Source organism: Neoarius graeffei, chromosome 28, assembly GCF_027579695.1.
Source record: "Neoarius graeffei isolate fNeoGra1 chromosome 28, fNeoGra1.pri, whole genome shotgun sequence".
Lineage (NCBI taxonomy): Eukaryota > Metazoa > Chordata > Actinopteri > Siluriformes > Ariidae > Neoarius > Neoarius graeffei.
The window spans coordinates 15,261,061-15,276,514 of record NC_083596.1 but is presented as its reverse complement, the minus strand read 5'-3'; the positions used below and the strand labels follow the sequence as shown (position 1 = coordinate 15,276,514).

At 41.5% G+C, this 15,454-nt stretch overlaps 1 protein-coding gene across 2 annotated transcripts in view; it reads right to left on the bottom strand.

The window, feature by feature from the left end:
* Nucleotides 1–1,482: 1,482 nt before the first annotated feature.
* Nucleotides 1,483–15,454, bottom strand: part of LOC132875849 (transient receptor potential cation channel subfamily V member 1-like) — a 28,352-nt gene continuing 14,380 nt past the window's right edge. Inside the window, exons 8-16 of one of the 2 annotated variants that reach the window (XM_060912960.1) lie at nt 11,462–11,521; nt 9,955–10,047; nt 9,808–9,878; nt 8,942–9,107; nt 6,698–6,764; nt 6,331–6,614; nt 5,838–5,953; nt 3,300–3,388; nt 1,483–2,255 (exon numbers count right to left, since the gene is read on the bottom strand). In XM_060912960.1, coding sequence (XP_060768943.1) covers nt 2,161–2,255; nt 3,300–3,388; nt 5,838–5,953; nt 6,331–6,614; nt 6,698–6,764; nt 8,942–9,107; nt 9,808–9,878; nt 9,955–10,047; nt 11,462–11,521 — 1,041 coding nt within the window. In that variant the 3' untranslated portion in view covers nt 1,483–2,160. The remainder of the gene's footprint in view (nt 2,256–3,299; nt 3,389–5,837; nt 5,954–6,330; nt 6,615–6,697; nt 6,765–8,941; nt 9,108–9,807; nt 9,879–9,954; nt 10,048–11,461; nt 11,522–15,454) is intronic. The other variant, XM_060912961.1, reaches the window with a different exon arrangement.

The window sequence follows — 15,454 nt, the reverse complement described above, 5'->3', positions numbered from 1 at the left end:
GCGAACATTGCTGCAGTGACATGACCATGTAGATTTCTCCTCTACAACATCCAAAGGATTTTCCCCTTCCTCACCACCTACTCTACTCAGCTTCTGGTCCAAGTTGATCCTCCCCTGCTTGGACTACTGCAACTCTCTCCTTGCTGGCCTTCCAGCATCTGCCATCAGACCACTGCAGCTCTTCCAGAATGCTGCAACCCACCTGGTCTACAACTTCCCTCATTCCTCCCATGTTACCCCTGTGCTTACTGCCCTGCACTGGCTACCTGTCACAGCTTGCATCAAATTTAAGACATTGGTGCTAGCTTACTGGGCTGTTAAGGGGCTAGGGCCAACATACCTCCAGAGACTGATCCGCCCCTACATGCCAGTCAGATCCCTATGCTCCACTACTACTGGTCGTCTGGCCCCTCCTCCTTTCCACTCCTGCCTGTCCTGGTTCCCCGTTGGTGGAAGGACCTTCCCATTGAGGTCAGAAATACCATCTGCCTGTCCACTTTCAAGTGCAGACTGAAGACTCACCTCTTCAGTCTGCACCATTCCCCTTCTTCCCTGCCCACCATGTAACCACATATCAGTCTTGACCAACTCAGGCTGTGTACTGTTGAGCCTGGGGTTAGCTGTTGGAGTTTTTCATCCATCCATTATCTGTAGCCGCTTATCCTGTACAAGGTCGCAGGCAAGCTGGAGCCTATCCCAGCTGACTATGGGTGAGAGGTGGAGTACACCCTGGACAAATCGCCAGGTCATCACAGGGCTGATACATAGAGACAAACAACCATTCATACTCACATTCACACCTACGGTCAATTTAGAGCCACCAATTAGCCTAACCTGTATGTCTTTGGATGTGGGAGAAACCAGAGCACCCAGAGGAAACCCATGCAGACACAGGGAGAACATGCAAACTCCACACAGAAAGGCCCTCATTGGCTGCTGGGCTTGAACCCAGGACCTTCTTGCTATGAGGTGACAGTGCTAACCACTACACCACCATGCCGCCCTGTTGGAGTTTTATTTTTCTCTATTTAGCTGAACTTTGTCAGCTCATTTGTATGGTTGAATTGTTTTCCTTGGCTGTTTGCTGAGCATTGATACTTCAACAAAATATTACACTCAGTGTTATTTTGTCACTTGTTCAGTCAGCACTAGAACTTTCTTGTCTAGAAGTTCAGCACTTCTATGACCTGACTTTTTGCATTTCTTGTATGTTGCTCTGGATAAGCGTGTCTGCTAAAAGTCATGTAATTTAATGTAATGAAAAACTCCTGACTGGACAGACTGTATATTGTGTCCAGGAATGTGTTTGCCATGGCCAAAGAGAGCACTAAAATTGGGTTAAAAGCCTGGGTAAGATGTTTTGAGAAAGGGCTTTTGGGCATGTGGGTAGTTGAGCATTGAACCTTGAAGAGATAATAGTTATGTACCTGTAAGCAAATGAATGAAACTTCAAAAAAAAAAAAAATATTCCTCTTCCTCAAGTTTGTACATACTTGCATCTTTATTAAGAAGAAAAAAAGAAGCCTTTGTCACATATACATTACAGCAAATTTCTTTTCTTCACATATCCATGGGGGTCAGAGCCATGATATGATGTCCCTGGAGTAGAGAGGGTTAAGCGCCTTGCTCAAGGGCCCAACAGTGGCAGCTTAACAGTGCTGGAACTTGAACCCTGACCTTCTGTTGAATAACCCAGAGCCTTAACCACTGTTCAATACCTCACAATCCATCACTGCATTGTTTTCAGATAGTAGCATGGTCTGTTGTGTGTTATTGTCCTTACACAATTAAACTGCTCTCAGACCGTATTACACACTTCATAACATGTTAATAATAAGCAAATAATGTTACACAAATTACTTTTGGTTTCTATAAAATGTGCATTTTGGAATGTTGTACAGACAGGAAGAGGGAATTGTTAACATTCTACCCTGAAAAACTGGAAAGCAAAAGCAGAGATGCAAAACAAAATATCCACTACAGAGGAAATAAACGAATAGGCAGAGTCTCAGGAGGATGAACTTTAAGTACTCTCACATTATAGTTTCCTAAAGCCTCCATTATTTCATAATTGCATAAACAGTTTAAAACCCAACTGGATATGTGCACAAGATAAATTACAGCTTGGATCAGTGCTCAAATATATTTTTTCCAGCTCCATTACACTGGGCTGGAGGCCAGGGGTTGGGTCTCTTGCCCTGCCTGGACTTTATTCCGTTTGGACCTCCATTGAAAGCCATTGTTCTTGCTGGGCTCTGAAGAGAGTGATACACATCATATGCATCGACACATTACTTACACATGTATAAAGACTAAGATTTAAATATGTTAATATTAGTGCTGTCAAAGTTAACGCGATAATAACGCGTTAACGCGATCTCAATTTAACGCGATTAAAAAAAATAGTGCCGTTAACGCAAATTCTAATTTGGCCCTGCGAGTCACCCGTAGTTCCTGTTGAGGCTTGTCGCGCGCTGCTTCAATAAGAGTACGTGTGAGTGATGGAGAAAGGCATAGACATATAAACATCCTCGCCGCCATATTGGATGTGGCAAAGTGGAGATTCTTCACCCGTCTCTGGTATAGCGTCTAGACAGTAGCCGAGAATAAAGATGCCTTATTCATGTGCTGCGTTTAACTGTACCAACAGGTTTACCGTCCAAACGAGATCACATGGGATTACCTTTCACAGGTGAGACTGGAAAAATACTTTTCAATACTGTTCCTTCAGTCTTCAGTTTCCCAGCTCATCTCCACCGGGTAGGTGTAGAGTTATAAGCAGTGAGAATTAGATAATACAGTGCCACACTATGATGAACGTTTTTGAACGTATGATGAATGTTTTTCTTTTTGTTATCTGTTTTTTTCTTCTTTTATGGCAAATACTTCTCTTCAAAAGAAACTAATGAAGAGTAAAATAAAACATTTTTTTTATTTTCACAGTGATATGCACTTTATTTTTCATCCCTTGGTTTTCTCATCTAATATGGAAGTTATGGATGTCAGTGGCTGTGACAAGACGTGTTATGCTCTGCAATAAAAAAAAAAAACTGGTACAAAGCAAGCCCATTCACTTTTTTATGCTGATAAGAGAATTACAATGGTTTTTCATGTGACAAAAATGTGCGATTAAATTGCGATTAATCGCGAGTTAACTATGACAGTCACGGCATTAATCGCGATTAAATATTTTAATCGCTTGACAGCACTAGCTAATATACAAATTGCTATTTCAGCTGTGCCACCACATATGCTTGCACCACACATTAGAAGTGAAAAAGTGTCTTTTTGATGAATACCTCTGTAAGATACTTTCTTGAATTCTCCAGGATCCTCTCTGATACTGCCCAGGTTACGGTTCCATTTTTTCCAGTTGACTTCTTCCACTCTGCAGAAAGCACAGGGACAAATGCAACAATTATGGCCCACCATCTGTTGACTTGTAAACAATACACAAATGAAATTGACTCAAAAACTTAATTAAAAGTGGAAGTCCGGAATCAGAATTATACTTCAATCGATTTAAAAAGAGTCCACAATAAAGTATCTAAAAGTAATTGTTTTTGACTGAAATTAGAAGTGAGAATATATTTTAATATGGTCTTACATGTAACAATTTACATTGTTATACTGGAACAGGTTTAGGCCCCTGAGTTCCAAGTGAAAGGAAATTGTAATGATACAGCATGCAAATACATCTTGTACAACTCCGTGCTTCCAACTTTGTGGCACCAGTTTTGGGAAGGTCTAAATATTGGTGTGATGGTCAAAAGAAGACTGATCTTTTGGTATGTTTTTGTGCTCTGCCATTAAAATACTAAGCTTCTATGCAAAACGTATGAAGGTAGGTACGGTAGGCCAGAAACAGTCCTTTAAATATTGACTTTTTCACTCCTCCACCCCACCCCCTGCAATTCAACAGTTTGAATATTGCTGTGTTCACATATATACCGGTACAATAGTGGTATAACTGTATCGATACAAAGTATACCGGTACAGTTTAGTGCATCTGTCCACACTAGCGAGAAATGTTTGCGGTTTTCTTTCACGGTAGTTGAAATGCGCGTGTGTGAAATGTTTCCGTGGTTACCGAGTAACTTCCTTCCGAGAATATGGCGGATGAAACAACGTGTGCTTTTTGTTGTCAGTGTACAGTCTGTATTTCTGGTGGTCATTTATTCAGTCGAATCGTATAAAATGTGCAAGGCAGTTGAGAAAGAAACAAAGAAAACGAATCTCCGTTCTTCACTATTTTATTCAGTGAAGACATCGATTGAGGTGTGTGACTTTGCGCATTATATTTGTATCGATACAGAGCTGCTTCATCTGTCCACACTACAGCGAAGCGCTACAGTACCGATACTGTACCGGTACGAAACCCATACATTTGTGGGTTTCGTACCGATACAGTTATACCACTACAGTACCGGTATGGACCCTTCCCATGTGACGTCACGACAAACGCGGCCGCCATTTTGGACATGTACTACCAGTAGTTTACCACAGCCAACATTGAGGAACGGCAGCAAAGAAAGTTTTTACTTTCAGCAAGACTTCCATCATGCCACTATATTGTTGTGCACCTGGATGTAGTAACCATCAACAAATAAGGCAAGGTTTATCATTTTATCGGATCCCGACAGATGCTGACCGACGGAGAAGATGGATAGCGGCCATTAACAGGAAAGATTGGCAGCCCTCGGCATACCAACGCTTGTGTAGTGACCACTTTGTTGGAGGTAAGACGAATAAAATTAGCCAGAAAAGGCATTACATTGCTGTTAACATTCTGTGGCGGCGAGTGTGTAACCAAATAGGTTAAAATAACCCATTGTAACCTCTTTGTTCTTCTGTAGAATGAAAACAAATACATTAAATGAACAACAGCTTTGTTTCACTTTTTTCAGTGTGTACTCGCATAGCGCTCACCGATCCACGAGTGTAACGTTTTAACAGTCATCCAAATGACTGAACGTAAACATTGCTACAGTAACATACTAGCTACTATGTTGTTGACGTTAGCTACTAACAGCTAGCTGCTAGTACACTGCTACAACACAGACACCGACCCTAATAATACAGTTCTTGGTCATTGCCTGGTAACAGCAAATTTATAACGGGCCATGTCTCAACAGACTAAGAAGAAGTTATTTCAATGACATTTAATAACATTTTGTTTATCCTGAGGACCGACATTAAATGAAAATGTGAACAAACCTTAGCTGTAATAAGATGGCGACCACCAGCTCCAGGGATGACCCACTGATGTAGGCATGTGACCCAGCCTGACACAAAATATTTGTAGGCATCCAAACTCTTATACGCTTTCAGATCAATACCTGTGTATGGCGATGGGTTTTTAATGACATAGGTATACAGATCATGTGGGCTGAAGTCAGGTAAAGACGAGGGCTTCGTGTACTTCCGTACGTCAGTGAACAATCCTGGTGGAAGCAGGTAAATGTCGTTCTCTAAGCCTGCTGACCTCAATTTTTGCAAATACCTCTCCCTCTGCTCGCCCTGTAAATGCCCTACGTCGCTGGATAGTGAAGGTGTTTTCTGCATCTCGCTCCTTTTTCTTTTATGTTTTTTGTTTGTCGTCTTCCTCGCATTCAAACCGATTTGAGCCGAAGTCCACTACATGTCCAAAATGGCGGTCGCATTTACGAAGGTCACATGACTGAAAAGGGTCTGTAGTTGCTAGTGTGGACAGGTGTTGCGGTATGAAAGTAGTATCATATCGGTACAAAATCCCTAGTGTGGACAGGGTATATCTGTGGTACACCATGTCTCCCTTTTACTTTCCAGTCAATGGCTATCAAAATTTTTCCTTTAACCTGAGACACCAGCGCCAGTCCTCCTTCTTTTTGCCTAGATTCTTCCTCACTCCTGAGCGCAAATTCATCTTCAGACAGCATGCAAATCTCTCCAGATCCAAGGTGGTAATGGCACGCTGGGAAAACAAACAACCAGAACATTTACGGTTATACAGAAACATGACGTATTTTCACCAATATCTAAACCATATTCACATTCGGAACCACATTCAAATTTATTCACTACAGAGTGAAATGATAAACATCCATTCCTCATTCTACTTTGAGCTATAAGTAATCTCCATCATGCCTGGCAGTGTTCATAAAAATAATGGTACCCATACAGTTTTTTAGAAATATGACAAAATTAATAAAATCATTATTTTAAAAATAATCAAATTGTTCTCAAACTTCATATAGTATTTTGACATGAGATTTCCTGTTTCCTTCAAGTACAAATATGAGGTTGCACATACATGTATGGAAAAAGAGTCCTCAGGCACTATATGTATACCTGTAGTTTCCAGATGCTGGCGCTCTTCTCATACGTGTTGTCCACAGTCTTGCTCATGAGAGCAATCAACATGTTTAGGAGCAGAATGTATGTGAGCACAATATAGGATATGAGCAGCACATAAAATACTTCTTTATACTCATCGCTCTCTATGAACTCCGGTCCGCCCATGCCTATAGTGATCTTAAACAGTTCCATAATGGTGAATGAGATGGAATTATCATCACTTAGGAAGAAAGATCTATTTGTCTTGGGATTAGAATTTTTGAGTAGAGTCACCAGAGCTGTTCAGGGAGCACAGAAAAAAATTAAGTACTTTAGTGGCTTACCTTTGTGGAGCAGAGAATGATGATTTAGTAAATGGTACCTGCTGAAAATCCAATGATGAAGACAGTGTAGACAAAGAGGAAGTGTAAGATGTCATGAAGGAATATCTAGTAAGCAGAATGGGAGGAATCAGAATATGCAAGTCTAACCTCATAAACTCAATCATGAAAGATGGAAACACCTTGTACTAGTAGATATGCATCACTTGGAGGCAGTGCACATTTTTTTTTTCAGACCATGAACAAATCAGGGCTGATTTATAGTTCTGTGAGTCCGGATCATGTGTGTCCATATGTCTGTCTCCATGAAGGTACACTCAGAAGCAGAGGTACCAAAATGTACATTTCCTTGTTGCTTGGATGGTACCATCAAGGGTATATCTATGTAGTTTACAGCACTTGGAAATGCCAGTATAATACATAATTGGACCTTAATGACCATTGATGTGCCTTTAAAACTTTAAAACCAAGCAAAACATACATAACTAGGAGGGCACATGGGAAAGTGCATACCTCCACCAAGCCACATATCAACTTCACAATCAAATCACTTGAACTTAGGATAATTCTAAAGCTGTACACCAAATTTCATCAGGCTCAGTACACTACTTTTTGAGTTATGTTGGGAAAAGACAAAAAATCCTGGCTCTGCATACATATCCAGATTTGCATCAAGATCTAATCAATTGTTCCTTGGCCCATGCCTCACCTTTCCTCAAAATTTCATCAAATTCCATTCAAATTGGGAACAGGCAAACAAACAAATGGAGGCAAAAACATAACCTTCTTCAACAAAGTTTGGTGGAGGTAATAAATAGACAAAAGATATACCCTTGATGGTACCACCTCAGCAACAAGGAAATGATTTACTTTATTTCTGAGAGTTTAGTGCAAGATTCCCTCAAAATATATTTGCTTTTAGGTTCGTTAAAACACATGGCAAGTATGTAAAAAAGTCAAAGCCCTTCTCGTGCCAGCACCTGGTATTCCCGGGCAGTCTCCCATCCAAGTACTAACCAGGCCTTTAAGGCACATCAGGCAGCGCCGATCTCTGTTTCTATAGCCCTTGGCCTCTTGCCTAATACATATCTAGGGTTACACTGGGGGTGCTGGTCCTCTGGTAACCACAAGAGTGTGGTTCCCTACACATATCTGTATTGCAGTTGTGCTTCATCAGATGGCAGTATGTACCATTTTATGATGGTTGTTGGTAGAACTCACAATCTCCCAGTTGAGAGGCGGACACGCTAACCACTATGCCAACTCGCAACTTGCTGGACAAGTGTATATTGGACCAAAAATAGCCTAACTGTAAGTAACCACATTTAAAGTTTTACAACTCCTCTCTGGGGGGGGGGGGGGGGGGGGGGGGGGGGGGGGGGGGGGGGGTGTAACAGGAGGACAGAGGATGGGAAGGAGCAGTAGCCTAGCCTAACAATAAGCAATACCGGACAATGTGCAATATAATGTGCAATATCTCTCCTGCCGCCCCCCTTTTTTTTCCTCCCTCCTTCCCCCCTTCCCCATATCTTATTCTTTTTATATTTGTCTCATCTCATCTCATTATCTCTTGCCACTTTATCCTGTTCTACAGGGTCGCAGGCAAGCTGGAGCCTATCCCAGCTGACTACAGGCGAAAGGCGGGGTACACCCAAGTCGCCAGGTCATCACAGGGCTGACACATAGACACAGACAACCATTCACACTCACATTCACACCTACGGTCAATTTAGAGTCACCAGTTAACCTAACCTGCATGTCTTTGGACTGTGGGGGAAACCGGAGCACCCGGAGGAAACCCACGCAGACATGGGGAGAACATGCAAACTCCGCACAGAAAGGACCTCGCCGGCCACGGGGCTCGAACCCGGACCTTCTTGCTGTGAGGCGACAGCGCTAACCACTACACCACCGTGCTGCCCTTTTATATTTGTATATGTAAATAATTTATTTTAATTTATCTAGAAGTTTTCTCTATTCATTTTCTCTGCTTATCTGTAATGATGCTGCTGGAATCTTAATTTCCCTGAGGGAACCCTCCCAAAGGGATCAGTAAAGTTTTATCTAATCTAATCTAATGTAATCTAATCTAAAATTTTAAAGTTTGCATTTTGAATCTGTACCAACCAACATTTGTGTGGCATTTGAGTTATAGGATAAAAGTGGCTCTGCTGTAAACTCTTCCCTAAGAAATGATTTCATCAAGACTGAGTTGAGCAGTGTTTTAAAAGTTAACTTTTAAAGTTAAAGGAATGTTCACTTCAGCAAAGAAAAATATCAGTCACCCTCTGAATCATGATTCTGTAGATGCCCATATGTCGAGTTCCTCTGGAGAAGGAGAGCAGATTAACCCAGCACAGAACCAAGCTGAGCACCAGAAAGGCAAGATACGCCTGCATTCCCTTGAAATACAGCCCCGCACAGATCATAAACAACACAGCCTGCAATAGACTACAACACCAGAAAACATACAGATTGTTGGCATGTAATATACTGTACATCATTATACCACAGCATGGCTGAATTCTTGAATCTGATTGGTGAGAAGGTGTTGATTAATTTTTGACAACAGCACCTTTCATTCTATAGTAACAGCAAATTCACAGGAACTAATACAGTGAATACACTACATAATCTAAGTTTAATAAACAGATAAACAAGTTATATGTTATTTAACAAACAAAAATATAGGATAATTGATATGCTGACCCTTTCTGTAAGAAGACATTTATTTCAGGAAAGGAGTCTGCAGTGTGGATGCTTTATAAAGGTCAGTAAGTTTTCCTTCATGACAGAATCTTCAGGACAGAATTTTGTGCTTTCTGGTTTCTTGGTAACATGATACACTACTTTTTTTGTCATATTTAGAGAGGGTGAGGGAACGGCAGTTTATAGCTGCGATAATGTAATGTAAGTGATAACAGGAACGTGTTTCACAGACATTCTATAACATTAATTGTATCAACTAATAAAAAAAGTATGATGTCTTTCTTTAATTGATAAGAAAATCTCATTGCTGGCAAAATCCTGTAGTATAAAGGAATAAAACCTGAGTAAGAAGAATAAAACAGTATGTTAATATATGAGGTCCTGGATATAGGGATTTTATATATACTGTCTATATAATTTAAAAAAAAGTTCAAACACTCACAAAAGCAGGTCAGAATAGCAATCAACCAGCATTGTTTGCAGACTTGGTTGCTTTTTGTATAGATCCATCAACTTCAAGAGGACATGAGTCATCATTAGACTTTAATTAATGTTAGTATTTTTTAAAACTAAAGTAAATGGTACACACCACAGTAACTAAGATGTAGAGTGCTCCGATAGCCATGATGAGTTGACCAAGTAGCTGGTAGCCGCAACAACTTTTCCCGATTAGAAATGGAAGCTTGATTGACAAATAAAAAGATGATCAGTTAATAGCAAGGCTTGTTTAAAGATGGTACTTTGTATGCATACATACATACATACATACATACATACATACATACAGAGGTGGACAGTAATGAAGTACATTTACTTGAGTACTGTACTTAAGTACACTTTTTGAGTATCTGTACTTTACTTTATCAATTTTTTGGCAACTTATGACTTTAACTTCACTACATTTGAAAGACAAATATCGTACTTTTTACTCCACTACATTTTTATCAATGTCCTCATTACTATGAAGTGGCTTTGAAAGTGGATGTTTTTTTCTTTTCTTTTCTAAAACGTGATTATTTTTTTCGCAGGTGACACTGAGACAGCTTATAAGTAATCACTATGGTCACGTCATGTCCATAGACTGGATAAAATCAAGATCATTGATTTCTCCGCAGCATTATTTAACACGATCAGTTGATGGCAGAATGGAAGGAGGCGGTTCTTCTGGGGAATGAACGCACCCATGGCTATAGCTAGAACCCATGTTTCAGTATTCTGAAAGGAATAAAGAGATGTTCTGTTTTAAATGTTTGCTTTGTTTGCCTAAAATGGAGCACATCACAGCCTATAAAAACTCGCCATCTGACCTGCGGAAGCATATTGAGGTATGTAAACGTTTAATTCCAAGTGAACGCTTGCAATGAAGTTGTCTGTGCTTTTAGAGCTAGCGATAACATTGCAATAGCTATGCAGTCTGGTTAGTCAAATAACTTTCCATGGATTTTCCCGCCAAGTTGCCATCGCTTTGTTCATGGCTAACGTTAACTTGACACCGTTAGTTAGCATGTAAAAATGGAGTTACACTAACATGGATAACATTAACTTATCTGAAGTGCTTTCAGAAATGTTTTTGCATAATCTTGCCAAATAAACGAAATGTAGAAATCTTTCTTTTCTAGTAGCGTTAGCCAGGGGCACCGCCAGAAATTTTGGGCCCCATGAAAGATTAGAATTTTGGGCCCCCCAACTTTGCCCACTCTCGTCACAATTGCACTATTGTCATTATTTGACTTTTGATAGCCCATGGACCTTGAGTTTGTGACTTTGTTATTACATTTTATGTATTAACCTACCAGGGACTAGATGAAAACTGGTCAGTGACTAATTCTGGTGCATTTACAATCACAAATGAAAATTCAAGATTTTGCCACATGCCTTCTTGTGCTAGGACAATTGGTAGTGAAATGTGTGATGTGAATGCTAATAAATCATAGAAAAAGTTTTCTACCCAGCATCAAAATACCTATGGAAATCCCATGGATTGTTATGTGTTAGGTAGAAAGCTGTGTGTACTGTTCTGCAAAAAGGGAATATGTTCAAAAATTATCATTAAAAACTTCAATCCTAAAGCATTTACGGGTTGTATTGCTGCTTACCTCCTTCTCGAAAGGGGGGTTCAGTGGTTCGGTAGGGCGGAGGTCCCCCTGAGGCTGAATCTGTGCATATTTAGGGCACCCCATTAGTTATGAAACTGGTTATTAGCACTAGTTATTAGCACCAGCATAATGTAATATTTCATCTTGTTTATCACACAAGTCAGTTCAGTTATTAAAATGGAAAAAATGTCACTGTACAAACTGTAAAAGTGTTCTCTTGATAGGCTAATCCAACCATGTTCATACTGTTCATTTACCATTCGCTAATATTTTGGACACACATGTGAGCGATAGCTACCTTTCTTTGGGAAAAACTGAGTGACCAGTTGCCTGCCTCTCCGGTCCCTCTCAGCTTTCAGCTGCCTTTCTTTATGTTTTTGACAGCCACTCTTCATATTTAGCGATCATAGACTGTACGCACTCCACTGCTGGCTGGCTGGCTGCTGCACCGCGACACAGCAGCAAGTAGCGTTGCACTGATCAGCACACAGATTTAACGCATCGCGCTTCTACCAGAACTGGACCGTACCATTTCGCAAAAGGGGGAGGGTTAAATGACAATATGTTGAAGAACTCAAGAAATAGACAACCTTGTTCAATTAGCTCATTTTACCAGATGGAATATTGCATTGTTGTTATTTCAAAAGTCTTATTAAAATCATTGAAAGCATATTATCAGCCCCTTAAAGGGCCCCATGGCAGTGCTGGGCCCCTAGAATTGTTCTAACCTTTCCCCCCGGCGGTGCCCATGGCGTTAGCCACCCAATATGATTTTGAGTTTGAAAAGATTTTGCTAGCATGTCAGGTGGAGTTTCACTGACTAGCTAGCTTAACGTTAAGCCACCATGATTCCACAGGCAGATTCATATGTGCATGAATACATACACATGTGTGCACGCACACACACAAGGCCTGTGAGATGTGAGATGGACATTGTATTAGTCAGTCACAACAAATTGTTGTAATTTTTTGTTTTGATGTCAGATGAGGGGCGGCACGGTGGTGTAGTGGTTAGTGCTGTTGTCTCACAGCAAGAAGGTCCGGGTTTGAGCCCCGTGGCCAGCGAGGGCCTTTCTGTGTGGAGTTTGCATGTTCTCCCCGTGTCCGCGTGGGTTTCCTCCGGGTGCTCCGGTTTCCCCCACAGTCCAAAGACATGCAGGTTAGGTTAACTGGTGACTCTAAATTGACCGTAGGTGTGAATGTTTGTGTGAATGGTTGTCTGTGTCTATGTGTCAGCCCTGTGATGACCTGGCGACTTGTCCAGGGTGTACCCCGCCTTTTGCCCGTAGTCAGCTGGAATAGGCTCCAGCTTGCCTGCGACCCTGTAGAACAGGATAAAGCGGCTAGAGATAATGAGATGAGATGAGATGAGATGAGATGAGATGAGATGTCAGATGATGACCTTGCATTTTTTTTTGTCTTGCTTAAAGCAGTGTTGCTGTTGGGCAATTATTAAAGTGCATATCCTGGACCAATTTCGGGGTTTTTTTTATATGAAAGTATGTCCCTTTACACACTCATCCAGAGGGGTAATTTTGCACAAGGCCATCTGTCTACAGCAGAAAAAAATTAAATAACAAAATGCATCTGAAAAAATCCCAAGGGAGTCTGGAGCCAGATTCGTGACGTCACCTGCGGAAGCGCCAGCAGGCTGCGAGAGCTTTGCACGGTTTCAGTGCACAGCCTGTGTAGACCAAGCGCTCCCATTTCTCTCTCATTGTCCGGTCTTTTGGGAAACGATGAGTACTAATCCTATCAAGATTGGTGTTGCTACACCCTCCTACGATACACCTGTTAACCATTTTAATAATTACGTGGTAACGTTGAAGAAATTTGCAGAAAACCACCAGGTCGTTTTCTCATAAACAAACCAGCACTGATGTAGGATTCAGAAGGAGGCGTCCCGCACGTGACGTCACGAAAAATCAATGTTTGCTGGGAAATCCAAATGCCAAGTTTTTTCAGAGGCGGACCAATTCGCCTCAAATGGCTTGATTTCAACTGAATTTTTCTGGTATTGCGCAAGGTAAAAAATTGCACAAAATGTAAAATGTGACAGATATTTGACCAAAGTTTAATATAAAATAGGAGAATTACATTGATCTTGCTCCTGAATTTACCCGTGATATGCACTTTAAGCTAAAGGTGTGGACCTGGGTTTTAATCAGGTTGGATTGTCATTTTTATTTTCTGAGCAAGCTGCATTTACAGCTATTCCACTGTCTTCCTGATTAACATACACATACATGTGTGCACACCAGTGGCGGCTGGTAGTCTTTCAAACAGGGGAGGCTGGTCGGTTACGATATTTCCAGATTTTAAAAGAAAAAACACATCAGTTTTGCCCATACTCTTGCCTCTGATCTGGCTGATTGTTGGCAGGGTCACAAACTGTGAAATAACAGGTTCTTTTGGCCCATTAGCCTACTGTCCAATATACATGATGGTGGTGTTGGGGGGGGTTATATTTTAACATTTTATATTTTAAAATTGTGGCATGTTGTTTAAAAATTGACCACGGCTGTGTTCTCATCTCATCTCATTATCTCTAGCCGCTTTATCCTTCTACAGGGTCGCAGGCAAGCTGGACCCTATCCCAGCTGACTACGGGCGAAAGGCGGGGTACACCCTGGACAAGTCGCCAGGTCATCACAGGGCTGACACATAGACACAGACAACCATTCACACTCACATTCACACCTACAGTCAATTTAGAGTCACCAGTTAACCTAACCTGCATGTCTTTGGACTGTGGGGGAAACCGGAGCACCCGGAGGAAACCCACGCGGACACGGGGAGAACATGCAAACTCCGCGCAGAAAGGCCCTCGCCGCCCCCGGGGCTCGAACCCGGACCTTCTTGCTGTGAGGCGACAGCGCTAACCACTACACCACCGTGCCGCCCCTCGGCTGTGTTTTTGTTTAAAAATGTTTTCCAAATTGTCTCATCTCATCTCATTATCTCTAGCCGCTTTATCCTTCTACAGGGTTGCAGGCAAGCTGGAGCCTATCCCAGCTGACTACGGGCGAAAGGCAGGGTACACCCTGGACAAGTCGCCAGGTCATCACAGGGCTGACACATAGACACAGACAACCATTCACACTCACATTCACACCTACGGTCAATTTAGAGTCACCAGTTAACCTAACCTGCATGTCTTTGGACTGTGGGGGAAACCGGAGCACCCGGAGGAAACCCACGCGGACACGGGGAGAACATGCAAACTCCACACAGAAAGGCCCTCGCCGGCCCTGGGGCTCGAACCCAGGACCTTCTTGCTGTGAGGCGACAGCACTAACCACTACTTTCCAAATTGTAGCTGTGTTTAATTCATATCCAGAAAAACATATATTCCAATATAATATACTCAGCATAAACATTTTAAATAGATTCTATATTTTTGGTCCATCCATGACATATTACTAAAGTAGCCTATTTACTGTTGTTGATGTGGGTCACTTGCTGTTAGCCAATTCACTTTCTCGTACCAGGAGAGCTGAAAGGAACGAGTATTATTCCCTACCTTTTTCACCAAGTCAATTTGAGGCATTGGTCTACCCTCCTCTTTAATTTTAATTTTTTCCTCGAAAGGAAGACTGGCAAATGGCTTCGCCAAAATTAAATCAGCAATGCTTGGCATCCGCGCGCAGCTTTCTTGCTAGCTGACTAGCCCCCTCAAGTTCAAGTTCAGTCACTCAAATAAACGAAATTTCTGGAACTAAGATAGCAAACTTGACAACACTATATTTACACTTTATTTACAATGAAAATATATACAAACTAAAAAAGCTGGTAGAAACCGTATGTAATGAATGAAATTGAAATGTAAGCCGATCTCTTACAATACACCACAGCACTTGTGAATCCGCATGGGACTGAACTGATGTTGCCAGGTACTGCTGACGTTATCCAGCCCAAAATATGTTCAAAACCCGCCAAAATGCACTTAAAACCGCCCAATCTGGCAACAATGTGCTGCCTGTCTATAGTTGA